This window comes from Diuraphis noxia, unplaced genomic scaffold, assembly GCF_037042655.1.
Source record: "Diuraphis noxia isolate RWA-SAM2 unplaced genomic scaffold, SU_Dnox_SAM2 contig0003, whole genome shotgun sequence".
NCBI classification, from domain to species: Eukaryota; Metazoa; Arthropoda; class Insecta; order Hemiptera; family Aphididae; genus Diuraphis; species Diuraphis noxia.
This window is the reverse complement of record NW_028301713.1, coordinates 41,970,225-41,986,734: the sequence shown is the minus strand read 5'-3', so window position 1 is coordinate 41,986,734 and position 16,510 is coordinate 41,970,225. Positions and strand designations below refer to the sequence as shown.

The 16,510-nt window shown below is 27.3% G+C and overlaps 1 protein-coding gene across 2 annotated transcripts; it reads left to right on the top strand.

The window, feature by feature from the left end:
• The first annotated feature begins 2,491 nt into the window (after positions 1 to 2,491).
• On the top strand, positions 2,492 to 15,161 carry LOC107171713 (epoxide hydrolase 4-like). 2 transcript variants are annotated; one of them, XM_089222838.1, is made up of 6 exons: positions 2,495 to 3,269; positions 6,905 to 7,029; positions 11,259 to 11,543; positions 12,170 to 12,327; positions 13,178 to 13,453; positions 14,902 to 15,161. In XM_089222838.1, the coding sequence occupies exons 1-6, from the start codon at positions 2,985 to 2,987 to the stop codon at positions 15,045 to 15,047; spliced, it is 1,275 nt and encodes a 424-aa protein (XP_089078964.1). In that variant the 5' UTR covers positions 2,495 to 2,984; the 3' UTR covers positions 15,048 to 15,161. The 2 variants fall into 2 exon arrangements, with proteins under 2 accessions (XP_089078965.1, XP_089078964.1); XM_089222839.1 differs by lacking the exon at positions 6,905 to 7,029 and having other exon boundaries at positions 2,492 to 3,253.
• The last annotated feature ends 1,349 nt before the right edge of the window (positions 15,162 to 16,510 follow it).

The following is a 16,510-nucleotide window of genomic DNA, read 5'->3' as shown; positions in this document are numbered from 1 at the left end:
TACAGAAATGGAAATATACTAATTATATAGTAAAATTAATCAAACATTTTAAATGTTTATAAATACCTAAAATGATCCAAGATGTTGGGAAATTTTTAATTTGTTTGATATAAATATTTTGAGACATTTTAAGTCTCAAAAATGATTAAGTTTTAGAATGTTTTGATGTAAAACTAAAAAAATATATTTAAAAACTCATATCATTGACCATAGTGGAACCAATATAATACCTAACATTCATTACATCGATTCAGAATCAAATATATTGCTTTTTAAGAGTACCTACCTATTAAACACTTCCTTTGATATTTATTTTTCGAAAGCACATTCTAGATATCTATTATTGTCATTGCATTACTCACTAATAATGTGGGTTCTCGTTCGAGTTACTTTAAAACCGAAATTAATTTTATCTGTTTTTAAATCGCGTTTTTAGAAAATAAATTGAAATATTATCATTTATTGTTATGTAAAGGAACACTAAAATAATTATTCTTGTACGAGAGAATAATATTGGTAATAATATTAACTTTATTGACGACGAAAATTTGATGTTTATTTGTAACCGAACGAATGCATAAATATTGGATACGTCGAATATATCTTGGACAACGAACAAAATGCAATGTAGCCAGACAACTTTCCAAAAGAGAGAATATAATATATAGTTGGATACCTACCCAATTCATATTTTGAAAACGCCATTCTATGTTTCAAATCACACTTCTATTCCGATCTTAAATACCATATGTCTCTGAGCTAGCAAAACTCATTAAAAACGTTTCAACATTCGCTTAGATCACCATAAAAATCCCTCATTCTCCAATTTATCATCTGTCAATATCCCGGGTAACCTAATGTAACATTCGTTACACCTTATGTATATATACATATAAATATTATACCCACACTTAACACACACTATATGATTGACCAATACATAATATACACACTCAACACTTTTCTACCTATGCACATAATTACTTATTATTAAAATGGCACACAGGCACACAGCAGTTAGTTCAACAGTCACCATCAACAGGAGCGAAATCACCAAATACACTTATTAACAGCCATCTACATTAGTAAAGTATTATTTTTAATATAATAATATTATTATGGATCTATAAACCAAACGTGTCTTATTATTGAGAAAAAACCTCATACACAGTGCTCTAACCCCCAGCTATACGGAAAACTTATCCATAAGGAATAGAAAACCTTCCCTGGATAACTAATATCGTAACAAGGCCCCCCGACCACGTTGCACTAAATAAAAGACTTGAAGACAGTGATTAAATGACTCGCTAGCCTAATTAACAACCTTATATCATTTCGTAGTACTTCCACCCATTACTCATTAGAGTCCTACAGTCTGTCTAATCTGTTACTTTATTTTTATTTTTATCAACTATTCTATCAAGAATGTTCAGAATGTCAGATTATTGTAATAATATAACATTTCGGCCGTAGTTACCTATTATTTCGTATTTTGGTATTTATATTTTGCTAGTGCTTCGTAATGAATACATATTCCTATAAAACTCGGGTATTTTTATGATATAATAATATAACATGATATCTATGTTTGTTACCTACTTGTAAGTTGGATACATTCAGAATTTGAAATTTTTTATTTGTTGTCGATGAATGTTGATAAAAATGTTTTAAAAATGTTTAGTGGATGAAATTGACTAGCTTGAAAATAATAGTTCATGAGATACCTTTTATTACGACACTTTATGAATTACATCGAAAGTACCTACACATTTATAAATTTTATTATAGCCTATAGGAACTTAATATTTTCGATGTGACAAATTATTTTTGATGATGTATCTACACTGAGTAGGCAGTAGGCACACAGTTAAATTTTCAAAATGTTTATACTAATCTTAAAGTATTTACCTATATAGCACTATTACTTAGTCCACTGCTTAAATATTATTTTATTTTACTTTAGCTGTAACTAAGACTAATCTACCTTTTCTAGGAAAATTCCTGAACTTTTGAATTGAATTATTATTCGTATTCATGTATATATATAGGCAAATTAATCTCTAATTTTGCATTCCTGTATGTAATACTAATTATTACTCAAGTAACAATTATTCACTTTAATAGAATGATGCATTTGGCTAATGAGGACGTCTTCTTAGTTATAAGATTTATATTATTTTCATTCAATCAGTTATATTTACTGATTATTATTTATCCATCATTATAATACATAAATATAGCTATATATTATATATCTATATATAAATGTGTGTATAATATATTATTGTCTTTTTCTAACATATTATACATGTGTGCCATTAGTTTGATTATTATTATTAATTATATTTAGCTCATTATTTTATTATTTAAAAAATAAAATAAATAAATATTATATATTGTAATCGTATGCCAGCTCCCCAAGTTCTACACAACTCACTCTCAGCCGTTATCGCGAGCTCGCGTCACACGCACACACGCTGTGCGCTCAAGACCAAAGTGCTGAACCAGCATCGACTTACTCGTTGTCGGTATCGTCTGCAGGCCAGTCCACAACGCTCAGTCAGTCGTCGCAATACCACTCGCGCGATTGTGTGTGATTATTTTTTTTTTTTACAACGACACGTAACCCACTCGTGTGCGCCGCCGCCGTCATTGTGGTGCCGCGTACTATACAATGATCACATTATAATATCAACAGCGTCAAATTTGAAATATTTATTTCATTTAAATCGTGTGACGTTCTTACATAGAAAAAACGCGTTCCACGTCTCAGACTATAACATTGTTATCGTGTACCAGCGTCCGTAATATTTTTCATCGTAATCTCAGTTTAGTTTTATGGTTTTTGGTCTTAATCCACCACAATAATTTCCTTACCGATAGAGATACGCATCGCGGTGATGCTTCTCTACGGACTCGTCCTATCTAAATAACAACGCTCTCGACCTGCTCGAGTCCACCTCCACCGCTGCAGTGCTACCACGATGGCCGTGCTGGTCGGAAGTCGAGACAACGTGGTCTCCATATCGGCGATTAAGTCACTGAAAATGTTGGCACTCTCCGTGGTCTGGGGATCGTGGATCGTCATCAAGAACGCGGTCACCAGGGTCTTCAGACCGCTGTGGTCGAACAGCGGAAGCCGCGGGAACAACAAAAACGTGGTCACCGGTGCCGGTGGCAAGGCAATCCGCTTGGCGACCATCAGAGACCGCGCGCCGCCGTGTCTGTCCACCACGGTTTATGGTACCCACTCGTACGTCAAAGTCAAGGTTACATAATAATATGCAATACCGCAATATCATAATATACCTATAATCTATTTAATATATCAGGTTTATCCATTGGTGGAAATTCTGGGGCAGGCTTAGTCTCATCTCCCCTCGAAAGTCTTTCTAGTTCTCTGAAAACAAATGAAAATAACTGTTAAACTGTTTTTATTTATTAATTATGTCCAAAATGTACTATATTTTATACAACAATAAATGAACATTCAGTACTTATTAGTACAATATTGGCAAATATTTTGGCTGAAAATTTTATTTTATGAAGTGCCCTTCCGGCTGTAATTATTTTAATAATACATTTTAATGTCGAGAACCTGCTTCTGCTGTATAGTCAGTTTGAATTCAATAAATTCAATAAATAATATTGAAGCAGTGATACGAAAAACTATTCTGAGTAATCGAGACGAATTAATTAAACTTAAATGCCTATCAAATAAAATTGTGTAGGTACCGACATTAATATTAATATTCACAGTATTTTAGAAATCATGTAAAATCAACTTCGAAAAGACATTATTATACCAAAGTATCAAACCTTGAGTATGCTAATTGAAAATAGAATGAATTTTTAATTATAAAATAATTTTTGTATGTTCAGGATTTGAGTATTTAACAAAAAAATTTCCCCCTCTCCATGATTTTTGGTATTCAATTTTCATATATGGGTATACCAATTTAAAACTTATCTTAAACTCACTTATAAAGTTATAAAAACGATTATTTTTGTATTCTGTGACTTATAGTAGGTCGCCTAACTTACTGTCTACATTTCTTAACATCGCGTTTTGGATACCGCTTTTCATTGTCAGCCGTCTACTTTACGTCTTAAACTCTGCAGAAGTCTTGATCCCGTCATGTCGCACTGATATTCAGTATAATATACAACGCTCGGCCAAGGGGGATTATATAATATAACTGTTTAATAAAACTGTAGATATGGTGAGCATAATACAACAAATTATATACTAATGGTCAACATTTTTTAGTTTTTTCGACAGAAAACATTATATTCATTTTTTGATTTAATTTTACATTTGGTAATTATTTTCATTTTGTACATAGTGCCTACATTTAATTTTTGTTTGCAGTTTTTTGTACATTATGATATACAGCTATACATATATATATAAACATGTTTATAAGTAGACCTTGGATTTCAATGAATTTGCATATTTTTTTCGCAATGTTTTACACAATGCTTTTCAAGCTATGAATGTTTTTCAAGTAATCCATGTTGCAATAATGAAATTTTAAAATTTTTTTAATGACATTCTTCTATTAAAAAAATTGAATTCATTAAAATATAAACTTAGTACTCTGTATTCTGTTATATAAAACATGTTTCATTTTTATACTACATAGTAGATATAACATGAGGTAATTTGCTATTAAATTAGACAAGGCTGAAATTTAGGAGCCATTTGGGATCTTTGCTGCTCAAAATACTTCCTTCCACACTGATTCCTATCAAATATATTATTCTAAATATAATCAAATTTTTGCTGATTAATGCTATCTTTCTATCTTCTCTTTGTTAATCTTCCTATTGATACCTATATTTACTCCTATTACATCACCTGTAATTCATTTTTTTTATAAAACTCACATAGACCCATCAGACTATAATAAACAAGGCCACCCAATTTAATATTTTAGTTTTCTTCTCCCGATGAACTAAATCAAATTTTCTTTTTTATACAGTTGCTTAAGTTAGAAGTTGGTTCTGATTACCTATTTTTATTCAGAGTTATTGAACATTGGTCTTTATAATATAATTCCTAATACTTGTTTTACCTATTATACTTAAGGATTAGTATCCCGTGACAATGTCACGGTACAAATATTTATTTTTGAAATACCCCTTCCCCCTTTTACAGAAAATTATTAAGTGGGTAATTTTCTTAAAATTTTGTTATATCTTAATCAAAATTCTAATGAGTAATTTTTTAGTTATATATCAGCCCATGCAAGCTTAAATAATCATTTTATATGCCGCATATAAAATAATATAATAATAGTTGCTTTTTTGTTTTTAAAAATAATACACTGTCGAATGAAACTATAATGTGTTATATTTCAATCATTTATTATATAACTATATTAGCTATACAGTATATGATATAATACCACCATAATTTAATAATTTATTGTTATAAATATTAAATGTACAAATTATTATTTTTTTTTACTTTATACATAAACAACAAAGAACAGTGTTGTTAGAGCTTAGATGAAATTTCGTACCTATCTTAAGTTATTTTATATACGAGTATTAGTTTATTAATTAGTACTTTGTTGTTTTAAACACGATTATATTAATTGTTATAAATTTATGACTCATAAAATTCTGATTGAATCTATACATCGAACTTATTGTTTGTTCATATTTTGAAGTTTGGACCAATTTATTCATTTAATTGAAATTTATAATTTCTATATCAGTATAAAATGAAATATTATATAGGATATTAAATAATAACGTCAAAAAAGCTATTATAAATTATTTATTAAAAACCTCCGCATGCTCTCGCAAATATTAGTATTTATACTAATATTTTGATGAAACGCCCACGCTGTGAGCTTTTAATACATATTATAAAACTCAATAACGTAAAAAAATTACTACCACCAGTCACTGGAGATGTTTTACATAGAAAATCGCCGAACAGTTTAATTTGAAACCATCAGTTCCCACACTTTTTATATCTATAACACATCGACAGTTATAACTTATTGGTACCCATACTGAATATATAAGTGTACCATATATTATGAAATATAAGACGATACAGCCTAGACTCTTTATGTAGGTAATATGTAATTTTTAGTTTTTATTAATCATATATAGGTATAAATGTATAATACACGGCCGTGTAAAAATGTAGAATACAATACCTGTATGATACTTGTGTATTTGTATTAAATTTAAGATTTAATTGTTTTCTACGAGTTTCAATAATTTTTCGTGTCATTCATTGGCCCTTGTGCATTATGTACAGTTGTTTTTTCTCAAAAAAATGGATTCATGTAATGGCAATAATGTTATAAATGTTAATTATACCGACATCAAATATAATTTTTTTGGTTTTTGGTATTTATTATTAATTTCTAAAATTTAAGCAGTACCGGTTACTAAAAATGAAAACCTAAATAAACATTGACTGGAGATTCTTCTGAAATTTGTATTATTTAATGTTGTCATGATGGTGCTCGTATGAAACACAATACTAAAAGCTATTGCGAAACAAACTCACTACGACATGTTTTCAGTAACAAAAACAACTATAATATTTTAAACACTTAGTTGCACGGATTGTTACAATTTAAAAAATATGCTGATTCAGCTATGTAAAATGATGATGTAAAATAATAATTCAACATATTGGGTCAACGTCAAACACAATAAATATGCTATAAATATAGATTAAACCGAAAATCACATATTTTTAACTGCTTTGGTGTTGCTTTAGTGCGGCTGGCTTTAATTATAATATTAAGTCTTTATAATAAGACTCAAATGTACGTTGTACATGTTAATATTCTTATATCTTTCAATATCACTAATTATTCCAACCTTAGGTACAGATACTAGGTACTAACGACTTTTATTTTTTATTTAGGGTGTTAAATTGCATTACGTTGAATGTGGTGACCCTAATGGAACGATTGTTCTTTTGCTACACGGATTTCCATCTTGTTGGATTAGTTGGCATCATCAAATACCCATTTTGTCGAAATATTTTCGGTAAATATACTTAATTCCTTTTAATTACCATCTATCATTTTAATTTATTAGAATAAAATTACTAAGCCTAGTAGTCAACTTGGTTAGTTCAAAGTTGAAAGGACTGGCTAAGAAGTTCGAGTTATCTAACGACAGTACGATAATGGGAAATTTCAAGGATCAAAAAAAAGTTTAAAGTATTGACGATTTTGAGTTAACCTAGTTCAACTGTATTAAGAAAATAAAATGTTTTGGTATATTCCTACATATTGTATTAGGTATAATAGCTATTAACCTTTTTATAAGATTATTGTAGCAAAATCATATTAAATAATACATTGTATTACATATTATACTAATAAATATAGGTACTATTATGTAAGTTAGAGATTTTATTAACCTTTTTCAATGAAATGTTTTTGAATATCGATATGGTTTTTTTTTGGTGTGATATTGAATTGTGAAATCAAAAAAAAATTTGGTATCGACATATCGATATCACTGACTAAATAATGACTACCTAGTAATAAAGTATATAGACTAATAAATAGTAAATAAGTTGTTTTTATACTATTTTATACAATATTACTGTATTAAATTGCTTTGGAATATAATTTCTTGTACAATAATTAAAAATACATGTTGATCATCAATAGATTGTACGGTATATTACGATTATCGGTACCTAAATTTTCGAGAATAAAACTTCATGATATTGATATCGTATCAAAAAAAATCGATATCGTTGAAGAAACCTTTGTTAATTAACTACATGATAGTATGACAATGAACATGATACAAATATCATAACATGATACAATAGCTTAACATGTACGATATGTACCTAAAATACGACCTACCTTATTTTTCTTTACACAATTATTGTTAAGAGCTCACAAATTATATTTGGTTTGAGTCTATATGAATACAACAATAACGTTGTTGTCTTGTTGAACATAATTTATAGTCTTAGGTAAATATTTTTTTTTTGTTTTAATATTAAAGTCACATTTCGCACGTTTTTCACGGTAGTATTAGTACATCGTACTAATATTAAAACAAAATATGACCTCTATGAAATATATGTTTTAGATAGTATAGGATATTTATCTGATGACTGTAGGTGTTGCGTGCATGTGTGTATTTGTAATTTTTTTTTTAATAAATATTGATAGGTTTGTTAATTATTATTTACCTATAGTACCTACCCATATATATCTAATACGCTTATCCTAAACAGTGAACACCATAATACTTTACAGTATACCTATACACATTTATACTGTTCGAACGCATAGTGCAACTTTTTTTAAACAAAACCACTCATCATAAAATATTTAATTTATTCTTTTCATTGATTTTAGTGAAATAACTTCCTAACGTGTAAAATTTCGACTTATGAAGTATTGAATATTTAGTATTATCATTTGCATGTGACATTATTTTTATTTATCAATTATATTGAGCCGATTTAAATGAGTCTTTTGCGTTATGCACAAAATATAATATTATATAACATTACAAATTATATTATCTTGGTATTAGGTACTCACACAGTCGCACAGTCACATATTTTAGTAACAAGAAGAAAATAATAATAAAAACAAAAAAAGTAACAAGAAGTAGGTTCGATCACAATGCAAAGAAATATAATTGGTGGTGAAAATGGTCGTCTAGTTGAATGAATAGTTGTAGTTTGCTTGCATGAAACTTAATGGGTACCTAGCATTAAAATAAAACAAATTGCTTAATGTGTGTATTTTGTTTTATGACGAATAAAAAACTATTGGCGTAAAGTGTAAAACATTGCAGGCGAATAAAATGATCACAATAATCAATATTTGACATCATATACTTATACATATGTGGTACACAATAAACATATATTGTGTGTTATGCACCTCTTATAGATATTGTTTGAAAATTATAATTTAAAATTCTGATGTACCTACCTAAATAATAAGGATAGCATACATAAATTAAGTAACTATAAAATGTGTAAGGTATTGCCTACATATTACACAATTATTATTAATGTTATTATCAGGTGGTATTTTTTGATTATGACTTAAATTAGTACCTATATCGATATTATTAGGTATCTAATATAATTTTTCTGTTTCATCTACAGTATAATATGTAACCTATGTTATTTGATAATCGTTTTAAATATTAATTAGAAATCAAAAATACATTATTTAAAGTCTTAATTAATTTATAAACACATTACATAGATGTTTGTTTTATATTTAGTAGTGTACAAATTATTTTATACACCAAGGTCAATTTTATGTACTACAACACCTTACACGTTTTCAATGAATTACCTATATGCAATTAATAGAAAAAAGAAAATAATTACAATATCTTTTGACCGATTAGTAGGTACCTATTTAATGCTATTATTGATAAACACATGTTTATTAAAAATTGTGTTGGTATTTATCAACAGTTAAGTGAGTATATGTACTTATGTATGTTTAATTCCCTCAATTTACTGTAATTAATAACATATTTATACGTGAAAAATATTTAAATCTGTTTTTAAAAAGTGCATGAGTTAGGTATTTATAAATTATTAAGGTTAAAATTAAATGCCGATTGAAATTTGGCCTTTGCATGACTATACCGACAAACTACATAATATATAACAGTATATTATTATAATAAATCAATATGACAGTTGATTACAATACATTTTTAAGCATTAGTTATTATTTTTTAATATATAATATTAATATATTATTATAATTATATTGATTTAATTAATAGTTAATTTATATTATTATGAGAGTGTATCAAAAACAATATTTAAGGTGTTCAACAAATAATAATAATAATAAAAAAAAATGTTTATATACATTTGTTAAGAAAATTACAAGTGACACCATAATTGTAGTTATAACCACAGAACAGATTTGATCTATTAGTGGTTATAATAAACAGCTTACGTACCTACTACTTAAAAACTAAAAAGTGTGGGATGGAAGTGTACATGAAAGGTTCATGGAATTATGCATTGGTATATTTTTTTTTGCAACTTATTACTACTATCGTAATGACGAATCAGCTCATGATGAGGTTAATGGTGATATTTTTTTCTGCATATTTTGGATTAAATGCGTATTTTTCATATTTTGATAAAAATGAAAATTATTTTTTTATTTTTGTTAATGATCTATTTTTACAACCCGGCATCATAGGCTATTAGTTACAGTGAAAATTATTATTATATATTTTAACACTAAAAACGTGAAAAATGTATGTTTTATGATCTTTATAATTCATTGATCGATTTAAAAAAATACTAAGAAGTAATTTGATCTATCTTAGAAAATGTCTTATTTTTACTCTACTGGTAGGTAGTTTGTACTGTTTGTAGAAAATCGTTGAAAACGCTAAATTTATTTAGCTATTACACTAGTTATACAACTAAAATCTATGTTTACGATGTGTAATATTTTAATTGGTAACAATCTAGATGAAAATTTCACTCCTGGGGATGAAGTATTAAAATTTAAATATTTGAAAATTACGTCATGTGATGTAGAACTGAGTTTTAATAAATATAAGAATTTATTACGATCATACAGAAGATCTCTCCCTTTTGAAAATGTAAAACACCATATAATTGATTCATGTTATTCATTTGAATAGCTTTAATAATATGATAGATTTGATTTTTTTTTTTTAATGTTTTTGTATAAAGCGCTCATTTTATCATTCTATTTTGATGAATTTAACTTTTTTATTTAGAGTAATTTGAAAATAATTTATAGAAAACGTGTTTAATAATATTTATGTGGTATATTTAAGCATATTTCATAATTTTTTATTACATATAAATCCCAGTCATGGTGATAACATATTATATCTTTAAACATGAAATTAAACAATTTTCAAAAAAAAAAGCTCGTGCTAAATATATTTTAATATAATATAATATCTAGCATCTTAATATGAACGGTTTATAATTCTGTGTTTATAAATCGTAATTACTACATATATTATTTAAGATACGCCATGGTTAAGTTACCTAATTCGGCTTATTCTTAAAAGAATATAGCAATTTAATTAAAACAATCAACTGTCTACTTAGTTAAATATCAATATTGGCAATATTGGCAATATTGTTTATCATGTATGTAATGTGTTTATATATATTTTATAGTAATCAAAGTTCAAAATGAAAGGAAAACCAATATTTTTTTTATATTTTTAATTTTTAATTCTGTATTTTTGTATTCTAGCGTGATTGCTGTAGATCTTAAAGGTTTTGGTGATTCTGATAAACCTTCTGCACGCAAAAGTTATCGAGTCGAAAATCTAGTCAATGAGCTAGCCGTGTTTTTGTCGCTGCTCGGAGTGGATGGCCGTAATAAATGTCACGTAATCGGCCACGACTTGGGTGCTCTATTGGGCTGGTATCTGGTGCATCTGTGGCCAATATTTGTGTCAAATTTTGTAGCCATTTCATGTCCACATCCTAATGTCCACTGGGATTACTTACCTTCGTCAAGTTTCTTTAATAAAAAGTAAGTTCTTCTAAGAATACCAGAAATATCACACAATCGTGAAGTGTATAGCGTCGTATGAGTATTATTGTATAAGCACCTACTTGCGAAGAAATCTCAACTAAGGGAACTATTTAAAAAAGTTTAAGGAAGCGCATCTCGAATTTGATCTATTCTAGATTATTGGTAATCTATAAGTTAATCCACACGGAACAGTAAATATTCTTTAGAAATTTAAGTTCCTAAATGAATTCTTTAGCAATAGAATAGTACAATCACATATAATAAACTTGTTTCAGTATGACAGAATCTTAACTGTGTAATATAGGCTATAAGATGAGACGTCCGGTATAATGGTTACACGACTATTTATATAGTATGAACAATACTATGTGAACCTATTTTGATTTTATCTAGACAAATGCAATAAATAAAATAGGTACCTAGCATATACTATTATACTAGAATAAATATATAAACACAAATTTTCACATTACAGAAATAGATTTTTATGTAGATGATGGTTATTATTTATTAGTAATCGTAATACTCCCTTAAATCCCAATAAACTCAAGAAAATAAAAAAAATAGAAATGTAATTAAACATAAAGATTATTATCCAGACATTTTTTTAAATTATATTATAGTTGGATTTGCTTCAGTCAACTTCCTTATTTACCGGAAATGGATGCTTTGCAAAGTGATCTAAAAATAATCAACCAGTGTTATCAACACCTATCTAAGAATAAGAAAAGCGATGACTTATCTTACATCGAGGCATATAAATATGCATTTTCAAGAACAGGTGATCACAATTTAATACAAATAAGTATAATAACGATGGTTATTAGTTTCAATCTTCTAGTGATGTCAGCGAAATATTTGTTTTCAATCTGAAATCCAAACGTGACAAAAATAAAACACTCTTACCTTTTAAATTTTTGCAACTTTTACCGGTTTTTATGATTTTTAAATAAAATAAATTATTGTAAAAATTATGGAGAATAATATTTTTGAGCGTATAACGTATCGGTTTTTATTTTATCATTGTTCGACTTTGTATTACACTTACAAAGTAAAAAAAAAATTAATTTAAATCATGTTTAAATTGTTTTGAAACAATATTTAGACAAATCGATATGTCACACATATAGCAATATATTCCCCATCGTTTTTGGAATGGGTGATATTACTCTAATACAACTCAAAAACATAAAAAAAAAAAATGATTTTGCATAAATGCATTTTATCTATATTGAGCGTGGGCCAAAGAAAGAAAATAAACAGTGCGCTGCTAACATCCCCTTAATCCTTCTTATTATTAAGTAAAATTCGAGGACACCTACTGGGGGAGAGAAAAGAAGGACATGTATCCTTATAAATTCCTAAGGTATGCAAAACAACTTATAAACGCTTTGAATCTATATACTTAATTACAAAGTTTAATACTATACATTAAAGTATTATGCCATAGACTTTTGCTTGATGCTTATTACTTAATCAGTGAGTCAAACATTTATGTTTATATAGAATAATAGGTTTCATAATCTAGTTCTATTTTGCTGCTCCCCTTGAAATTACCTTATGGGCGCCCATGAATATGCAATTAATGACATTATTGAATGCTTATTGAAATGTTCTTGTTTTTTTTTTAGTGGATTGGACGGGTGCTATAAATTATTTTAGAAATTTGCCGTTCTACAGAATCGAGCCTCGGAGTAATAATGATTCTTCAAATAAAGAAAAAGACATGCTTCAAGTTCCATGTTTGCTCATCATCGGTAGTGATGATGCAAGTGTACAAATTGCGAGTTTGATCAAGTCCACAGAATTTCTTAAAACATCTACCGTAAGAATAATTGACAATGCATCGCACTTTCCCCATCAAGAGCAACCTAAAGTAGTTAATGAACTATTGATATCATATTTAGGTGAGTTTTAAAATTATTATTTTTTTTTTATAATTTGAATAAATAAGAAAAAATTAAATAGAAAGTATAATAGATTATTTAATGTGTGTATAATAACTGAATACGTTTATAAATGTATAATAATAAACTATCTGATCTCCATGCACTTCGTTCTCCATTAAAATACCAACTATATATGATTCATAATTTGTGTTTAATTCGTCAATTAATACCCAGCTAGTCATGTTCAAAACTTTCCTTGAAAATTCCCGTGAGTATACAAATTTATAAAAATTCAAAAACGTGAGATGAATAATGCAAAAACAATAATAAATAGTCCAACTTATATTTGAAACTAATAGCAACCTTATACAATATACAAAAATATTTGATACTTGTTATATTTTTGGTGGAAAGATGGTGACACTATTGTATTTTTTAGTATGATCATCCTCTTACCTCCACAACTATATTTGATTAAATTTATGCCAAAAACCTGCTCCACAATGTACTCTTTCGTTTAAAAAAAAAATCAAGAAGATCTGATAAGTAGTTCCAAAGTTTATTCCATACAATAAGATTTTAATTTCACATTTATATAGTTAGATATAAATATATGGGTATAACCACAATTGTAGTGTTTATTTATTCGTAAAAGTTATCCAAATCAGCATGAAATATGATATTATAATATGTAAACATTAAACACAATGTAAGTTATTATTTATTAATAAAATATAATATACTTTTCATTCCTATTGTACATTTGTACCTATAAGTGAAATGATTTTTTTCCACTTATAACTTATATACTATGTGTATCTACTACTGTACTAGTATAATAGATTCTACATGCACAATATATAAATATTAAATTAGCCCTAAGAATATTATTTTAATATTTCTACTTTAATATAAATAATAGCTAATAAGTATTATAAGTTGGCATCTACATAATTTTACATATCAGTATTCAATTTTACTATTGTACAGAAAATCTCACTTTCTCACCATTATACTTTTTTTTGTGGATTCCCAACTACCTTCTTACGGACACTCAACTTATAGATGCTGATATAGTTAGATGACACTGAAGAAAAAAAAGAAATACGTACAACAGTAAAAAATTATTTATGTGATGTATATTTTTACCTCCTCCATATTGTTTTACTCGGTACTAAGGTTAGGTTAGGTTAGGTATAGATATCTATCTATGATCGAAATATATATAGAACGGAATTTATTATTGTTAATGACATAATTATAACTTAATATTTTATAATATAGATTTACACTTCTTATCTCATACAGAGCTATCCAAATTGTGTAGCAAAAGTATTAACGATCAATGACCACGTATCTATTACTAATCCCTCTCCCAATTTTCGTCACGTGAAACTTGGAAGAACCTGTAGATGTATTATATTTGCTTAATTAAATTGTCTTAAATTAATGTATTTTTGTCACAGTTCGTGAAAAAGTAGTTCAAAACCAACAGAACTCTGGTGGTATAGTTGAACGAATGAAAGATTTTGTTTCGTCTACGGTTCAGTATGGAACTACATTGAAAGATTCTATGCAAAGAAACATTTCACCAACCTCGGCCAAAACATAGCTAAACTAATATTTTTTATTTTATTTATAAAACAATATTTGTAATACTGTTAATGTATCATATCATATTAAAAATAAGAGAAATTTTATTAAATATTAAATATCATTCACCATACGTTTATTAATATTATGTTTACTTATAAGCTCATTAAAAACAACTTTTCAAACTTAAAGGTACAGTGATGATATATGTTATACATTTATTTTATCTATATAGATATATTAAATTGTTCACATCACTTAGGAAGTTAATTACATATAAGTAGTGTTATCACTGTTATCACTGTTATCCATATTGTTATTATTGTGAATTATTAATAAGGTAAACTAAATTAATATAAGCTATAATATAATGGTATATTCATATATTACCCGATTGAACATAACTAAATGTTTATATTTTTATAATACTAAATCTGATAGTAGCCAATATAACCAATGGATCAGATTAATCAGAGACTAAAATTGTGTATAGTACGACACAGTTTGTGTAGTATGCAATTCTAAGTGTGTAATGCCTGTTGCAACTAGTACCTAACTGTTTTTTATTTATTATTATTATAATTTTTATACTCATTAATTAATTACCAACCTATTATATAATTCAAAGCATGTAAACTAAACATTATACATAACTTATGAATTATCAATGAAAAATAGGTAATATTTACAAACTCGGTACTATTTATTGTCAGAAAAATAAAAATTTAATACTCGATGTTTATGAGTATGGATTAAATACACTTTAGGTATTCACTTGTGAAGGAAAATCCTGCTCATGGCACAGTTAAGTTAAATAAAAAGTGTGTAGTACGTAGAAACGTCTATTTTAGCCTCTAATATGTATTGCAATAATGAAATAACAAATGCTTTATTGGCAAAGAAATGATTAAATTACTCTATTAAACTATATATAACTATAAATGTGAATGCTTTTAATTTGGAATGTAAAGAGTAGTATATTTCTAGCTAAAACTTTAATTTTGGTTTAATGTATTATAAGATATCTAATGCATTTGCTATAATGTGTAGGTTAATAACTATTTATGAAATTTGAATGACTAGGTGTCTAGGTAACCACTCTTTTTAGATTTTTAATAAACATTTTATAATTGTATTATTTATGGGTATTAATTATTTAAAAGCTGTAGATAATTATTGATAGGTAAGTGTTTTGAATTCCAATCTCAGGCGTTATTCTTTTAAGAGACTTATCGAATATTTGGCACCCGGGAAATTTCCAAACTGGCCACTTTCTCAATTCACCAATGTGTTGCAAACAGAAATTGTTTAAGGGGTTCAGTATAGGCAATAATATAGGTGTTTACATTTGAGCCAACAACTAATAGTATACTGTTATATTTTTTTATTTATACTAAATCCTTCAAAATTATTAGCCTAAATTTGTAACACAGAGAACAAAACAGGTTAAGAAAAACTGCAAGATTGAACTATTGAATTATT

What these genes read in the sequence shown, in the direction of transcription:
- LOC107171713 (XM_089222838.1), top strand. Translation starts at nt 2,985, where the DNA reads ATGGCCGTGCTGGTCGGAAGTCGAGACAACGTGGTCTCCATATCGGCG. An exon ending in TCAAGTTTCTTTAATAAAAA is followed by an intron (nt 11,544 to 12,169) that starts GTAAGTTCTTCT and finishes ATTATATTATAG; the next exon opens with TTGGATTTGCTTCAGTCAAC. An exon ending in ACTATTGATATCATATTTAG is followed by an intron (nt 13,454 to 14,901) that starts GTGAGTTTTAAA and finishes TTTTTGTCACAG; the next exon opens with TTCGTGAAAAAGTAGTTCAA.